This window comes from Pollicipes pollicipes, unplaced genomic scaffold (assembly GCF_011947565.3).
Source record: "Pollicipes pollicipes isolate AB1234 unplaced genomic scaffold, Ppol_2.1 Scaffold_2555;HRSCAF=2994_pilon_pilon_pilon, whole genome shotgun sequence".
In the NCBI taxonomy this organism is placed as follows: domain Eukaryota; kingdom Metazoa; phylum Arthropoda; class Thecostraca; order Pollicipedomorpha; family Pollicipedidae; genus Pollicipes; species Pollicipes pollicipes.
In genome coordinates, this window is record NW_023596136.1 from 22,733,290 (window position 1) to 22,746,612 (window position 13,323).

Genomic DNA, 13,323 nt, shown 5'->3' on the forward strand with positions numbered 1-13,323 from the left:
GTTGACCCTCATCAGAGACATTCCCTTGCCACTTGAGTCGATTTGTGCAGCACCAAAGCCTGACATTACATCAATAATGTTGCAACAATACACTAAATTCATTGCAATAAAGCCCCTTTCTAGCCTCTTTTCACGTGTGGAGCGATGTGCTACACGTCAGGTCATGTTACCCAGACAGTTTTGCGCATTTCAACGTCGGTTGACAGCTGCGTGGAGTCGTTTAAAACAATTTATACCGCCCTCGCCATTGATTCCCCGTTCTAGAATCCAACAATTCGGTAAAAGTAATCTGATTGTGATTCTGAGGATACTCTCCTAAAATCGTTATTCAGCGTGGCTTGAATCCAATTAGTGACACTCTCCTGGCGCGTAAGTTGGTTATGTGTGCGCAGCTGAGACTTTGTATCCGAAGAGTAAAATGACTCAATAAGTCATAGTTCTTTTGTTCGCGTCATGCTAAAACAGCTTCAGTGAGAGACGTGCGTGGTTTGAACCAGTTCAGCGGACCGGTGGGGGGGGGGGGGGGGGGATGTCCTCGTTGGCAATGGGTTCCACCACCTCGTGCCTTGTGTGCCGTGACGTCAAGTGTGTGGAGGACTCACGTAGAAGTTTAATAGGAACTGCGGAACCAGCGCTGCCCGCCCCAGGTAAACCGACTGAGCGGCTGCATCGGGACCGTCAGGGCCATCAACCCCGACGGGCGAAAACATAGTTAGTGTTTGTGTCGTTTGATCTCCATATTCCGCCTGTGAAGCACCGCATTGTGCTGCTGGGCTGCAGTTAGATGATATTTTCATCTGACAGGCGCTGAAAATGTGAATCTTACATCAGGGAATAAAACCACGGACATTTGGAAGTTATGTCTGAATGCTCCACCAACTGTGCTAATGCAGACGTAACATTTCAGTGCCGTGAAGATGCTTTTGATGATGTTCATGTTCATGATAGGGTCTTTTGATATTGTGCGTCACATCTGGTGTGTTGTTGGTGTTGATGACATTGGAAGATGAACGGTATCATCTATTAGCAGCATTCCAGGTGTGGCAGCTGCATGATGTGGCCCTTGACAGCCAAAGTGTGGAGATAAAACAACGTGCGCAGTGGGTTCCCAATATACATCAGAATATTCAAATCCAGCATTGTTCATGTTTTTCTAGTGGGACCTGTCGGCGTGTTTCTCTCATTTCTCTTAGAATGCCTTCTTTTCCTCCATTGGTGCAGCCGGCGAACAATTTCGCGGGGGCGTTCACGACTGATCATGGCAAAACAGATGGAAAATATAATTTTGCTTATATGCGATTATGGTAATGGTATGTTAAGTCATTGTTCAACCGTGAGTGAACGTGGACTGCGCATACCAATAACGCGACGCCTAGTGTGCTGGGACGAGCGGGATAACAACAGATGCGGGAACTGCCAGCCGCTGCTCAGGCGTGGTCAATCATCAGCTGATAATTCACAAGTTGGCGACCGATGCCAACAGCTTTGGCACATGCGGCGGAAGGTATACTGCTCATCAGCACTTCAACAGGCGGAGGTTCACTGATACAAAATTTGCGTATCATCTTAGTTCTTATTTTCATATTTGGATAAGCGTCCTTTTGGGCAGTATAATACTATATCAGGGCTATGGGATGAAGAAGGGGGATGATAGTGGAGCAAACTGCATGCAGTTGGGGCCTGGGTGTCCCCATCCACCAAAACCGCGCCTTTACGGGGACCCCTACACAAGGTATGTGCTCTGCGCTCGGACGAAGCCCATCCAGGCGGGACTTTAACCCGCTCATTGCTGTTGCATGCAAGACAAACAGGGCGTCGTGAGGATACAGAATAAAGCGAGAATGAGGAATGTAGGGCGGATGTGAGTTCCTATTCCTATGTTCCTATTCCTATGTGACTTTTGTTAGGAGCAACTCACCTTGCACGTTTTGTCCAGAGCCAGTGTGCTCTCAATGCACAGTGGAAATGGATCGTAACCACCAATAACATGAGCCGGAATTGTAAACATTTTGGACAATACAGGTCAAAGTTGTAGCAAATATAACGAAGCTCAACTTCACTGATACAAGAAAATAGGAAAACCTATATGTAAAAGAAAACATCAACAAAATAAAAAGAGCAAATTTATCTCAAGGAAAAGGTCCAGAAGCATGCTAACTGATTGGGCGAGTCCCCAGCAAATTTCTCTGTTTGAGCCCCCTTTGATGTAAAAATGGTCAAACTATCAGTTCTCATCCCGGTGCATATAATCGGGCAATTTCATATCGACGCAAAACTGAGCATGGACAATTAGGTTACCGCTTTGTAAATGTTGCACGTTAATTTGTCGGGGAATGTTCTACGCCAAGCAAATGTTGTAAATGAATAAAATTCGCCCCTCTCCGCAGAGCATGACCCGACTCCGCGCCACTCGCCGTGGCGGTTCAGGTCGGCCCGTCGAAGTCTCCCCGGGCCAGACATCCGATCGGCGTCGTGTTGACTGCGCTCTGACCACGTCAGCTGCCCTCCAGGTCTCTCTGCGTTGACTCTGACCCTGGAGGCACTCCGCCGCCGACTCTGTTGTCCAGGCCGTGTTGACCCGTCGATTTGGGTCGGTCGCCGCGGGCCCAGCGCTGTCTCCTCCACAAATACAGCGCAGCCCGCGACGGGAGTCTACTGTTTGCGCTCCCGATGCCACCCGTCCAGAGGTCAATCCCGAGGCACCCGCTAGCCCCCAATGTTTCCGGGCACACGCGGTATATTGTTTGAAGCTTACCAGAATTCGGGGTGTTGGTGCAAGCCTTCCAGATTTCCGGAGCCATCTCCCGAAGTATGAGGGCACATTGCATTGAAAACATTTCACTACCTGAGTTTCACGAGTTTTGCACACCACTTTTCATATTTCAGAATTCTGCCGTGTCATGCTACTGGTTTATGCTAGTTTTAGAAAGCCGGCACATTTTAAAAATGTGGAAAATCAACAGCACGCGACTCACTCCTAGTAAATGTGCGTAAGAATCCTCCACACCGATAGTTCTGTTCGCATGAAGCGGTCAATGCTTCACCTCATCAGTGCTATGGACTGCGTAAAGGGCATCTGAGGACATTATCGCATTGTATTAAAAAAAGTAGAGTGGGCGTAAATTGGACCGCAGATCTATTGTGTCCACTTGACGTAATGTGCATACAAATCAAGAACGCGGATGATTGTAAGATGCACATGCAAGAGATAAGGGTTATACAAAGGCGCGTTTTCGTCAGCTCAGGCCTTTAAGACAGTCCCAAGAGGTGTGAGTGCTCAGTATTTGCAATGTTCTAGAAACATCTTCGCCATGCAAAAACGGTTCCAGGTGCAATGAGATACATGGCCAAGGTCATGGAAGGCGTTTGATTAACCTCAGATAACCCTTCATCACCTCTTGACAGTGAGGGACGGCCAGGTCTAAGGCGGACCATGCCTAATCTTCGGACGGATGGAAAGCTACGCAATGACGGCAAAGGCGCAATTCGACCTGTTCGACCCGACCTGGGACGACAACGATACAAAACAACTTTAACATAGCTCATATCGGTTGCGTTTAGCACAGTGGTTGCGCGTTTCACGGTGCTGCTAACTCCACCCCACCTCACCCCACTCCCCAGCCCCTTACTTTACCCTCCACCGAATTTGGTGAAACCGAAAAAGCTGACGAGGTAGCCTTTGACTGCGACCCGGCCGCTGAGGCCGGTGGCGAGGCATTGGAGATGCCATGCACTTCCTCATTAGCTCTGGTCTAGACCAAGGACCAAGTACCAGTAAAGCAGCATGCACGATCGCAAGTGCAGAGCGTGCACTTTACCTTTAGATTTAACTGCAGACGCGTTTCTGACGAGCATGCCGCAACGACTGGTTAATGCTGCGCCTGACATCATTCCAGGCAATACGAATCCTGCTTACCTTGCACTTGCTGAACACCAACATATGACGGACGTGAACCAGAATTGTGGATACGCTTCAGTAATTCTAGCAAATCGCCCAACTGAGATGAACCCCGCTGTACTTAAACATATTGCTTAGACTCAACCGATACGATCCTGTTTTATTTGCGAAGCTGGTCGCGAAGTTGGCCCCAGAATATTCGTTTTTCTACCTAATCACAGAAGCTAGAACCAGACACCAGGCCCTAGCGTCGTCCGGTCGGTTGCGTGACCATCGCACGTGTCCTCACCGAGGGCGAACCCGTCCTTGGCCCACTGCAGCTGGCCGACCTGATGGTGCACCTCGCAGCGCAAGATGGCGCTGTCTCCCTCCACCACGCTGACGTTGGACGGTCGCACCCGGAATCGCTGCTGCTGGCACAACACTGAAAAAGGAGGCATAATGACAGCAGCGTTCGATGCATTTGGTACAAGTATCCCAAGGCTTCCTGACAGGAGCAGTGGTTTGGTGCATACAGCAAGCAACACAGAAAAGGTCATCATTCGGTGTGGGTTGGTTATCTTTTTAACATAACCCTAGATAAGTTGCTATATTTGCTCGATAAGCTCAAACGTACCTCAATACGTTGCTATGTTTGCTCATCTGATTCTGGTAAAATTCGTTTGTCGTTTTGAATGACGAAGGGCGCCGAGTTACGCGCCATTAACATCCGTGGTTGGAGTGGGTTCGCTGCGCTTCGAGAGTCGCGCTGAAACCGCGCCATGACTTTCAGTGCACTTCGCTCGGAAGTAATTGTCTTCCAGCCCTACCGAGAATGCAACCGTCTGTGCTGAAAAGCTTCAAACAAGGTCTATCTACGCCTGATAAATGACTCAATCTCACTCCGCCTCGTCCATCAACGTTGTAGTCCAATACGTGTCATCGTTGCCAGATAAACTGCATCTATCACATGAACGCACTTAATGCGCTTGAACAAAGAAAGGCGGCCCAAAACACAACCCTGCATACCACACATGAGTACGCCTCACGCCTCAATACCACCAGGCAAATCAAACAACATAATCCCCGCAACGCCGCTCGTGTTCCCTGCCGTCGGCGCGGCCCCGGCCCAAATCTGGGCGTGGGCCGGGGGCGGCGGGGGATCGGGAAGCTGCGCGGCAGGCGGGCCCGGGGCTGCCCACTGCCCTGCGTCAGCGCGGGCAGCTCCTTTGTAGCGCCCATCCGGCCTAATAACTAGGGCGGCGGCGGGCGACCGCGGCCCCACTCTCGGCATGAGTCCCAGGCGAGGCATTCGCAGGCCAAGAGGCGCGCTCGGTCGCCTGCTTATGCACGCACTTCCTGCCCGCCTCATCCCTGTATTCATGCAACGACTGGCCGCGTTGGCTGGTGCGTCGAGAGCAGGTGGCGCCCGCGTAGTGGCCGCGGAGGCCCAGCTGAGTCGCGGCGCTATCTCCGCGGGGCACCTACGCCTGCAGCAGCGCCACCTCTACCGACATCTACGCCTGCAGCAACGCTATCTCCGCGGGCACCTACGCCTGCAGCAGTGCTACCTCCGTTGGCACTTACGCCTGCAGCGCCTCGAAACACATGTCGATCGGTCCCAGCTTGTTAACCGGCCCGGACGCTGACTGCTGCTGGATAACGCTAGGATTCCTGGCGCCGCCGCCGGGAACAAAGGCTCGATGCCGAGGCCGGCGCCGTGCGTCGCAGCTGCGCCAGGCTCGCCGCGGCCGGCGGTGCGGCGGCGGCCGCGCTCCAAATGAGATTTGTCTGGGAGCAGCGCGCGGAGTAGCGCGGGCCCTCATCTGATGGGCGGTGGCGGGATGGTGCGGCCTCTCCCCTGACGAGCGATCCGTGGAGTGGCGCGGCCTCTCCTCTGACGAGCGATCAGCGGAGTGGCGAGGCCTCTCCTCTGACGAGCGATCCGTGGAGTGGCGAGGCCTCTCCTCTGACGAGCGATCCGTGGAGTGGCGCGGCCTCTCCTCTGACCAGCGGTCCGTGGAGTGGCGAGGCCTCTCCTCTGATGAACGGCCCGCGGAGTGGCGTGGCCTCTCCTCTGACGAACGGTTCGTGGAGTGGCGAGGCCTCTCCTCTGACGAGCGGTCCGTGGAGTGGCGAGACCTCTCCTCTGACGAGCGGCGGTGGCGGACAGACACGCCAGCCGCGGACGTCTGACAAGTCGGACCAGCCCAGGCGAAGCCAACTCCTATGCGGTGAGGGCGCTTCTGTCGCACTTACGACGACCGGCCATTAACGGAGTTGTATTTGAGTGTGAGTGTTTTAAGAAAAGGTGGTTGGTTGGTTGGGCAGCAAAGTCCTTAATTTCATAGTATATCTCAACTCGTATCGTCTTTGAAAGGAAATCTAGTCGAATAATGAGTTGAAGAGCTTCTTGCTTGAAGTCGATTCTTGAACGCGCGTAAATTTCGTATGGTTCACTTGATATTGCATTTTGAGTGCATAAGACCACTTCCCTACCGCTTGGAGCCGTGACTTTAACCACTTTGGCTGAAACGCACATGTTGGGTTATGTAGAAAAATATAATCATATCTTCTCTTTTGTATGCGTAACGTTTCCTTACCGCATAAAATAACGCACACACCTTTTTTAAACAACACATTGGTTTTCGCATGGTGACCAGGATACCCACGGAATTAGTGCTCTCCTAATGTCGGGGATCAATCTCCATGTCATGTTGAAATAACGTGGGTAAAACTATGGGACCAAGTAAGCTTCCGCATCCCAAGCTACTGGAGCTTCCTTAGGTGGTTCTACACAACATTTTGCAAGCCCCGTTCACTGCCCTCACAGTATTCACCCAGGCGACTAATGGAAGCCTCGCGATCATTTCCCAGCGTGTTCCGGTCCCGGGCGGCGCCGCGGGCGATGCCTCGCCCTCCCCCCTCCATTTGGCGCCGCGTGCCGGCGAACGCCGGTGATCCGTCCCCCCCGACCGTGGCATCAATCAGACTGGGGCCCCGTGATCCAGGCCGGCAGATGATGCATAGTGACCGGCGGCGCCGCACGCGCCGCCACCTGACCTGCGCCGCTGCAGGCAGCCCGGTCGCCGAATAGCAATTAGCTGGGGCGCAATCAATAGCCGATGAGGGCACCTCGGCCCGGCTCGCGGGATGTCCCGATTACAGCCGGCTGCCAGCGCGTGGTCGCCGGTGACGTCAGCAAACATGGCGGCGCCCATCGGGGCGGAAGCTGGCGGCAGCGCTGCGTGTGAGATTGCCAGCCTACGCTGGAGACGCGGAGAACCTGTGTCGTACCGAACGCCTGACGGCAGCGGCTGAAAAGGTTCTGTGCCTTGGGCAACATGATTTCGCTGGACGTGGATCGTTAATCTGCTAATCGTGGAACCGCTGTACCAGCAACCGGAGTAAGAAGAGGACATACATTTCCAGCGCGCTGAAAGAAATAGATCGTTCTCCACGCCTCTGTCGTTCAGCCTGTAGGTTTGCATATATAGTATTGTGGGGAAACCATTGTCTTAGCAGCTACCCGTCCAGTACGCCATTTTATGGTGCGACTGATTCCTGAGCGGCCGGGAGCCTATCACAAAAGGCACAACTTAACCTAAACAGTTGGCGCGCCGTGTAACCCAAACTGGCAGTAAAATACCCATCAAGGACAAAAACGTTTGCTGGTGTTGTCGGTTAACCAGCTAACGCCCTTTGCCAAGCTATCATGGTCCAAGGTTTACGACATTTAGACGCCGTGCTTTCAAATGTCTGAACATAAAGGGCAGAGATAAGTTTCTCATGCAAATGGGGCTGTCCTGCACCGAGCCTCAATCTTTTATCCGCCACTACCTCAGTTTTGCGGCCGGACCATCTGCCTTACATACAATTCGGGTAAAACCTGTAAAGACATTTGTTTCGCGAAGGGTTCAACAAAAACACACCAAATGCTCGCCCAGCCGCTGAAAGTGCGGACCAAAAACAGCACCCCTGTCGGAGGGCCGCGGCTTCCAGAAGCCGCAAAAGACACGGGAGCTCTCGGGCTTTAATGAGATGCCCACTATCGCGCGCCGTGCAGTAATGAATGGCTTGCAAACACCCGACAGCCGTAAAGCCGGGCGATATATTTCCGGGCGCCGCTGTGATACCGCAGACTGTGGCCGAGCTGGACGCCTCGGCCCCGATAAGGGCGCGTGCCGGCCCGCTGGGAGCGGCGGTGGGCGTGGGCCGTCTGCCGCCGCGCCCGCAGGCGTCCGGCAGGCCCCACCGGGCCAGGCGGTACAACACTCGCGGTCGTTGGGGTCGTGACCTGGCTCTGAGGACGTGTCGCGGGTGGAGACGCGGTGGTCATGTCGTCACGGTGAGCGTGAGTGCTGTGTGTGGACGATTCGGGCAGTCAAGCGTGCGCTGTTAATGGCCCGCGTAAGCCCAGGTGACTCATAGGGTATGTCTTGCTTCAATGACTGAAGAATGCTGTGCAAGTGGACTTCCACATTTTTTAATTTCGTCATCTAGTGCATTTGGTCGACAGCAGAATGTCGTAAGCATACGTGAAAATGCCAGAGATTCTGCCCCCTTCTATCCGTTCGGGCGCTGTCTCGTCATCAATCAATTGATGATTGGTTTCAGGTGTAGATTGCAATATAGCGTCATGAAGCAGTGTGCATGAATATCCAGGTATAGCCCAGGAAGCAATTAACTGGTAGCTCCACGCAAATATTGTTATATATATATATATATATATATATATATGTATATATGCAATGGCAAAGCAAAGTAAAGGCAATGCCTCTTCGCAGCCCGGCCAAGCTAATATGCGGGTTCCACTAAGTTTCGTGTTTCAACCATACCGGGCCGCGAACATGGTGCTTAAGCAGGTGTTTAAGCCTGGAGCAGTTCGACGCACCGATTTTTTTGGTGCCACTGGCATCTGGCTCCATTAAACAACAGGTGCGTTCTTTCTCCACTGCACTGTAATGTAACTACCTGTTACGGAGTTCGCCCTTGTCCTAAGGTCATGGAAGTAAACGTCTCGGAAGGGTAGAGTTGACTGACTCGTGCTGCGCCGTTATAAAACCATGAATGTATGATCCATGAATGTATGATCCATGAAGGTATGATCCATGAATGTATGATCCATGAACGTATGATCCATGAATGTATGATCCATGAATGTATGATCCATGAATGTAAATGCGTCATCACACACACACACACACACACACACACACACACACACACACACACACACACACACACACACACACACACACACACACACACACACACACACACACACACACACACACACACACACACACACACACACACACACACACACACACACACACGCACGCACGCACGCACGCACGCACGCACGCACGCACACACACACACACACACACACACACACACACACACACACACACACACACACACACACACACACACCACACCACACCACACCCACACCCACACCCACACCCACACCCACATATATATATATATATATATATATATATATATATATATATATATATATATATATATATATATTGCAGGTGCTCGACCGTTGCAAATGTCTTTAACAGATCTCTGCGGCATACACAGCGCAGATTTTGTATATCATGGACTCCTTGATCAACTGATATCTGACTACGTGGCACCTGACCCACAGACAGGGGTCTCTGCGGCGTCAGGCGTCAGACGTCAGGCGTCAGGCGCGCGGTGTGAGGCATAAGGCCTAAGGCTGTGAGGCTGTGAGGCGTTATTCGTCGTGCGACAGGCTTGAGGCATAAGCGGCGTGAGGCGTGAGGTGTACGAGGTTTTTGGCGTGACCCAGACAAAATCCTTTACCGCGAAATTTAGGAGTAAGGCAGCGCGAGAATCGCAAAAGTGTTCCGTGTTCCATCATTACAAGTAGGCTCTCTTCTTGACGGTTTCTCAAACCAGACAACCAGTCCACTAAACTTGCCGGGACCAGCTGGGGTCCTCACCCTGGTCACGTAAAACTGCGCATGATTGGCAGCAAGGGCAGCGGGAGCAGTTAAGGTGAGTCCGAGAGATATTGATAAAAATGGCGCACTCGGGGTTAATACTTCACTCTTTAGTTACTTTAGTTTAGACACACAGCGTGAGAGTGTGCGACGTTGATGGGATGATATTAATGACATGCACCAAACTGATCCCATCGAACATTTGCTGTCACACACCGAACTTCGCCTCCCGTGCACCTAGTGACCCAATTGGCCAATAATGCGGTCTCCAGACCAAATCAGCCGAGCGCCACGCGTCCAAAACTTTGCCTATGGACGGTGCCACCAATGCCGAGGATGCCAATCGGACCATTGTGCCCACCCTGACTCAGCCGCGGCGGTGAGCGCCGCTCCGCTCGCGCGGCCCGACCGGGCCGCGGATCCGGCCGGCACATCCTCCCCGCCCGTCCGCCGGACATTTCAGCGGTGCCACACATCAGAGACACATTCCGGTCACGGGCCGCCCCACTGCCCCCGAGTAATCCGGCTCACCGGGCTCGAGCCGCACACGTCGGCGCCAATTTGTCGGCTAAACGGTCGGGATATTGGCCGCGAGGTCGGCGCGACTAGCCGCCGCGCCGCCGCCGAAAATACCCGACCTCACATCCCCGCCCGGCTACATTCTTGATCATCCCATTTAGCGCGAGTTATAGGGCGATTATTAGCACTATCTCGTATATCGAGATTAGGCGGATAATAAACCGGGCGTCCAACCCTCAGTTACAGGCCGCGTCGAATTACCCCCGGAGTCGGCTCGGATCGGGCTGGCGGACGCCGCGATCTGGACCGACGCGCTCCAGTGCCACCAGCGATTTAATTAAAGCCCGGCGCGTCGGGATGCCCGTGCGGCGAGAACAACACGCGGCTGAGCGGCTGGGGATGCCCGTGAGGCGGCTGGGGGTTCCCCTGCGCCGAGAACAACACGCGGCTGAGTGGCAGAGGGTGCCCGTGCGGCGAGAACAACACGCGGCTGAGCGGCTGGGGATGCACGTGAGGCGGCTGGGGATCCCCCCCCCCCCATCCCGGGTGGCTGGGAGGCGTCGGCTGCGCAGCCTGGGTCATCGCCGCGCTCCACAGGGATATGTGTGTTTGGAGGGAGGAGGGAGGAGAATTACACGCGGGTCTATTTCGTCATCGGGTGTGGAAGATACTCTCGATCATCTCGAAGAAGCTTTTAGACGCCACCTGTGCGCAGCGGGACGCGAGGACCTGTAGAGCGAACACAAAGGTGGAGCAAAGCCGTCGACCTGCGATCCAGATCAGCTGTATCGGTGGAGCTCGTCTGTCGCACGCATGGGACAGAAGCAGGAACCCTTTCGCAGAACATGCCATGAGCACGAAACTGGCAGATGTGATGTGCATCCGAGACACATGCAGAGTGGAGTCGTGGTGCAGGTCCTGCCTTCATCATCTGCATCTGCATCTGCAAGGCATGCGGCATATGCGTGCAGTTCCGCGCGTGCGCCACAGATGCGCACATACTTCGTGCATGTGCTAAGCTTGTCGGCGACTACGTCTGACGAACGCATCACCAGTGTCTCCCTGCACACGTCACTGCTGTCCGGTCCGCGTCCATCTGCGGCGGTGGTGATCGCCGATTGTCGTGCCCAACCGCGTGACTGCGAAGAGACGCCGCCCTGGAGAACAGGGACGCGTCGGCCGCACACCCGAGCCGAGTCGGACAGTGGCCGGGGCCGGATAGTGGTCAGGACTGGACAAGGTCGGACAGTGGCCAGGGCCGGATAGTGGTCAGGGCTGGACAGGACCGGACATTGGGCAGGGCTGGACAGGGCCGGACAAGGCCAGACAGGACCGGACGGAACCGGGCATATAACCCGGCGCATCTTACAAAGACGGATGGAGGCAGCCAGCGATCGGTCTGCACCAGGCAGAGCCAAAGACAGAGCCGGACTGAACGCGGCAGCGCCGGACAGCGGCGGCTGACGGCCGGAAATAGTCTTGGCCTCGGGCGTCTGCCGGCAGCGGTCCGGCCCTGGCCGAGCGGCGCACCCCCTTCCCCTCCCTCTCCCCGAGTCTCGCCAAGGCACCGCATCAAACAGGCTACATCGATTGTCCATTAGGGCAACCGCTCGCTCCACCATATTCTTTGGAAGCGGTTTAATTTGGTTCGAATCAGGCTTTTCGATCGTGTGGCGTGATGTTTCGGGAAAGTTTGTCAGTCGTTCATTGGGCGGGGTTGGCAAAAGTGTCTCGCGGCGGCGATGGAATTGGTGGGTTTGATGATATCATGTCTCTTGTGCACTTAATAACTGTCTAATAAGCATGTAACGCAGGCGCGGTAAGCACGTCATACCTTTTCAATAAAATTTTGCCACTGGCGGCGAATTAAACGTCTGCTGCATGTTCTTTTCAAATACCAAGCATTTTACGTTGGCCTGTGCAGCAGTATAAAATCAAGTGGCCGAAAACGTCATAGGTGGTGCAAAATCACATCACGTAGGCCTGGCAAGGCAGCCAGCACATCTACCACAAGTATGCCGAGCTCACGATCCTGGCCGGAGACATGCTGACACGACCAGACCAATACCCGACAGGATGACACCGCGAATTTAGCTTGTCTGAGCGAAACATTTCGTCCTGTCTGTGTGCGAGTATTGCCTGCCCACCTGCTTGTACTAACTGGGTACAGCCACCAGGGGCGGGGCATTCGAGGGCGGGGCACCGGAGGGCGTGACTCCTTCCCTTGTCACATTATTACGTACATGTGGATACATATCATAATTAAAAAACGGAAGAGACGCGCAAAAATAGGTCGATGTTTCGAAAACGTACGATGTTTCCATACGTTGCGTTGGAAACATCGTACGCAACGTCCATACAAAACGTTGCGAAAACCACCACGTGCTTCTACCAGTCACGAGCGACAAAGACAGTGTAGCCGCGTTCCATGCGCCATTCTTCAGGCCCTATGTCTGCCCCCGCCCAGCCTGTTATACAGGGTAGTCCCACCAATACCATGTACAATGCTGATTCTACATGCATGGACCCCGCACACCTTGGCTGATTGATTGACTGACGTGTATTTGGGCAATCCCGAATCAACTCCAGCCTATAAAAACTCATCGTCAGCAGATAAATGGACGGCTTATAGGTCATTAGGACAAAGTCATCCAAAAACAAGTGCACCGAAACACCCGCAAACGTACACCAGTCATGGCTCCGCCGCATATCCTCAGATGTCCCACGAAATGTCTCTCCAAATGCTTTGGGAAAGAGGCCATCAGGGGAGGTCGAAGATGGTCGGGGAGTTCGTTATACATCATGGGTACGCGAAGCGCCATGCTCCCATCTCAGTACCGGACGAGATATAACCAGATCACTGCCCTGTCTCGTGGGTCGAACGTGCGTTTCACCTACAATGCGGAGTATGCGAGCAACCGAGTGCTTGCGGATATTGCTGGC

At 53.8% G+C, this 13,323-nt stretch overlaps 1 protein-coding gene across 1 annotated transcript in view; it reads right to left on the reverse strand.

Annotated features, from left to right (window-relative positions):
• LOC119099235 (irregular chiasm C-roughest protein) overlaps positions 1–13,323 on the reverse strand; it is a 45,356-nt gene that overhangs the window by 4,420 nt on the left and 27,613 nt on the right. Inside the window, exon 2 of the mRNA XM_037222359.1 lies at positions 4,188–4,322. Within this exon, the coding sequence (XP_037078254.1) occupies positions 4,188–4,322 (135 nt within the window). The remainder of the gene's footprint in view (positions 1–4,187; positions 4,323–13,323) is intronic.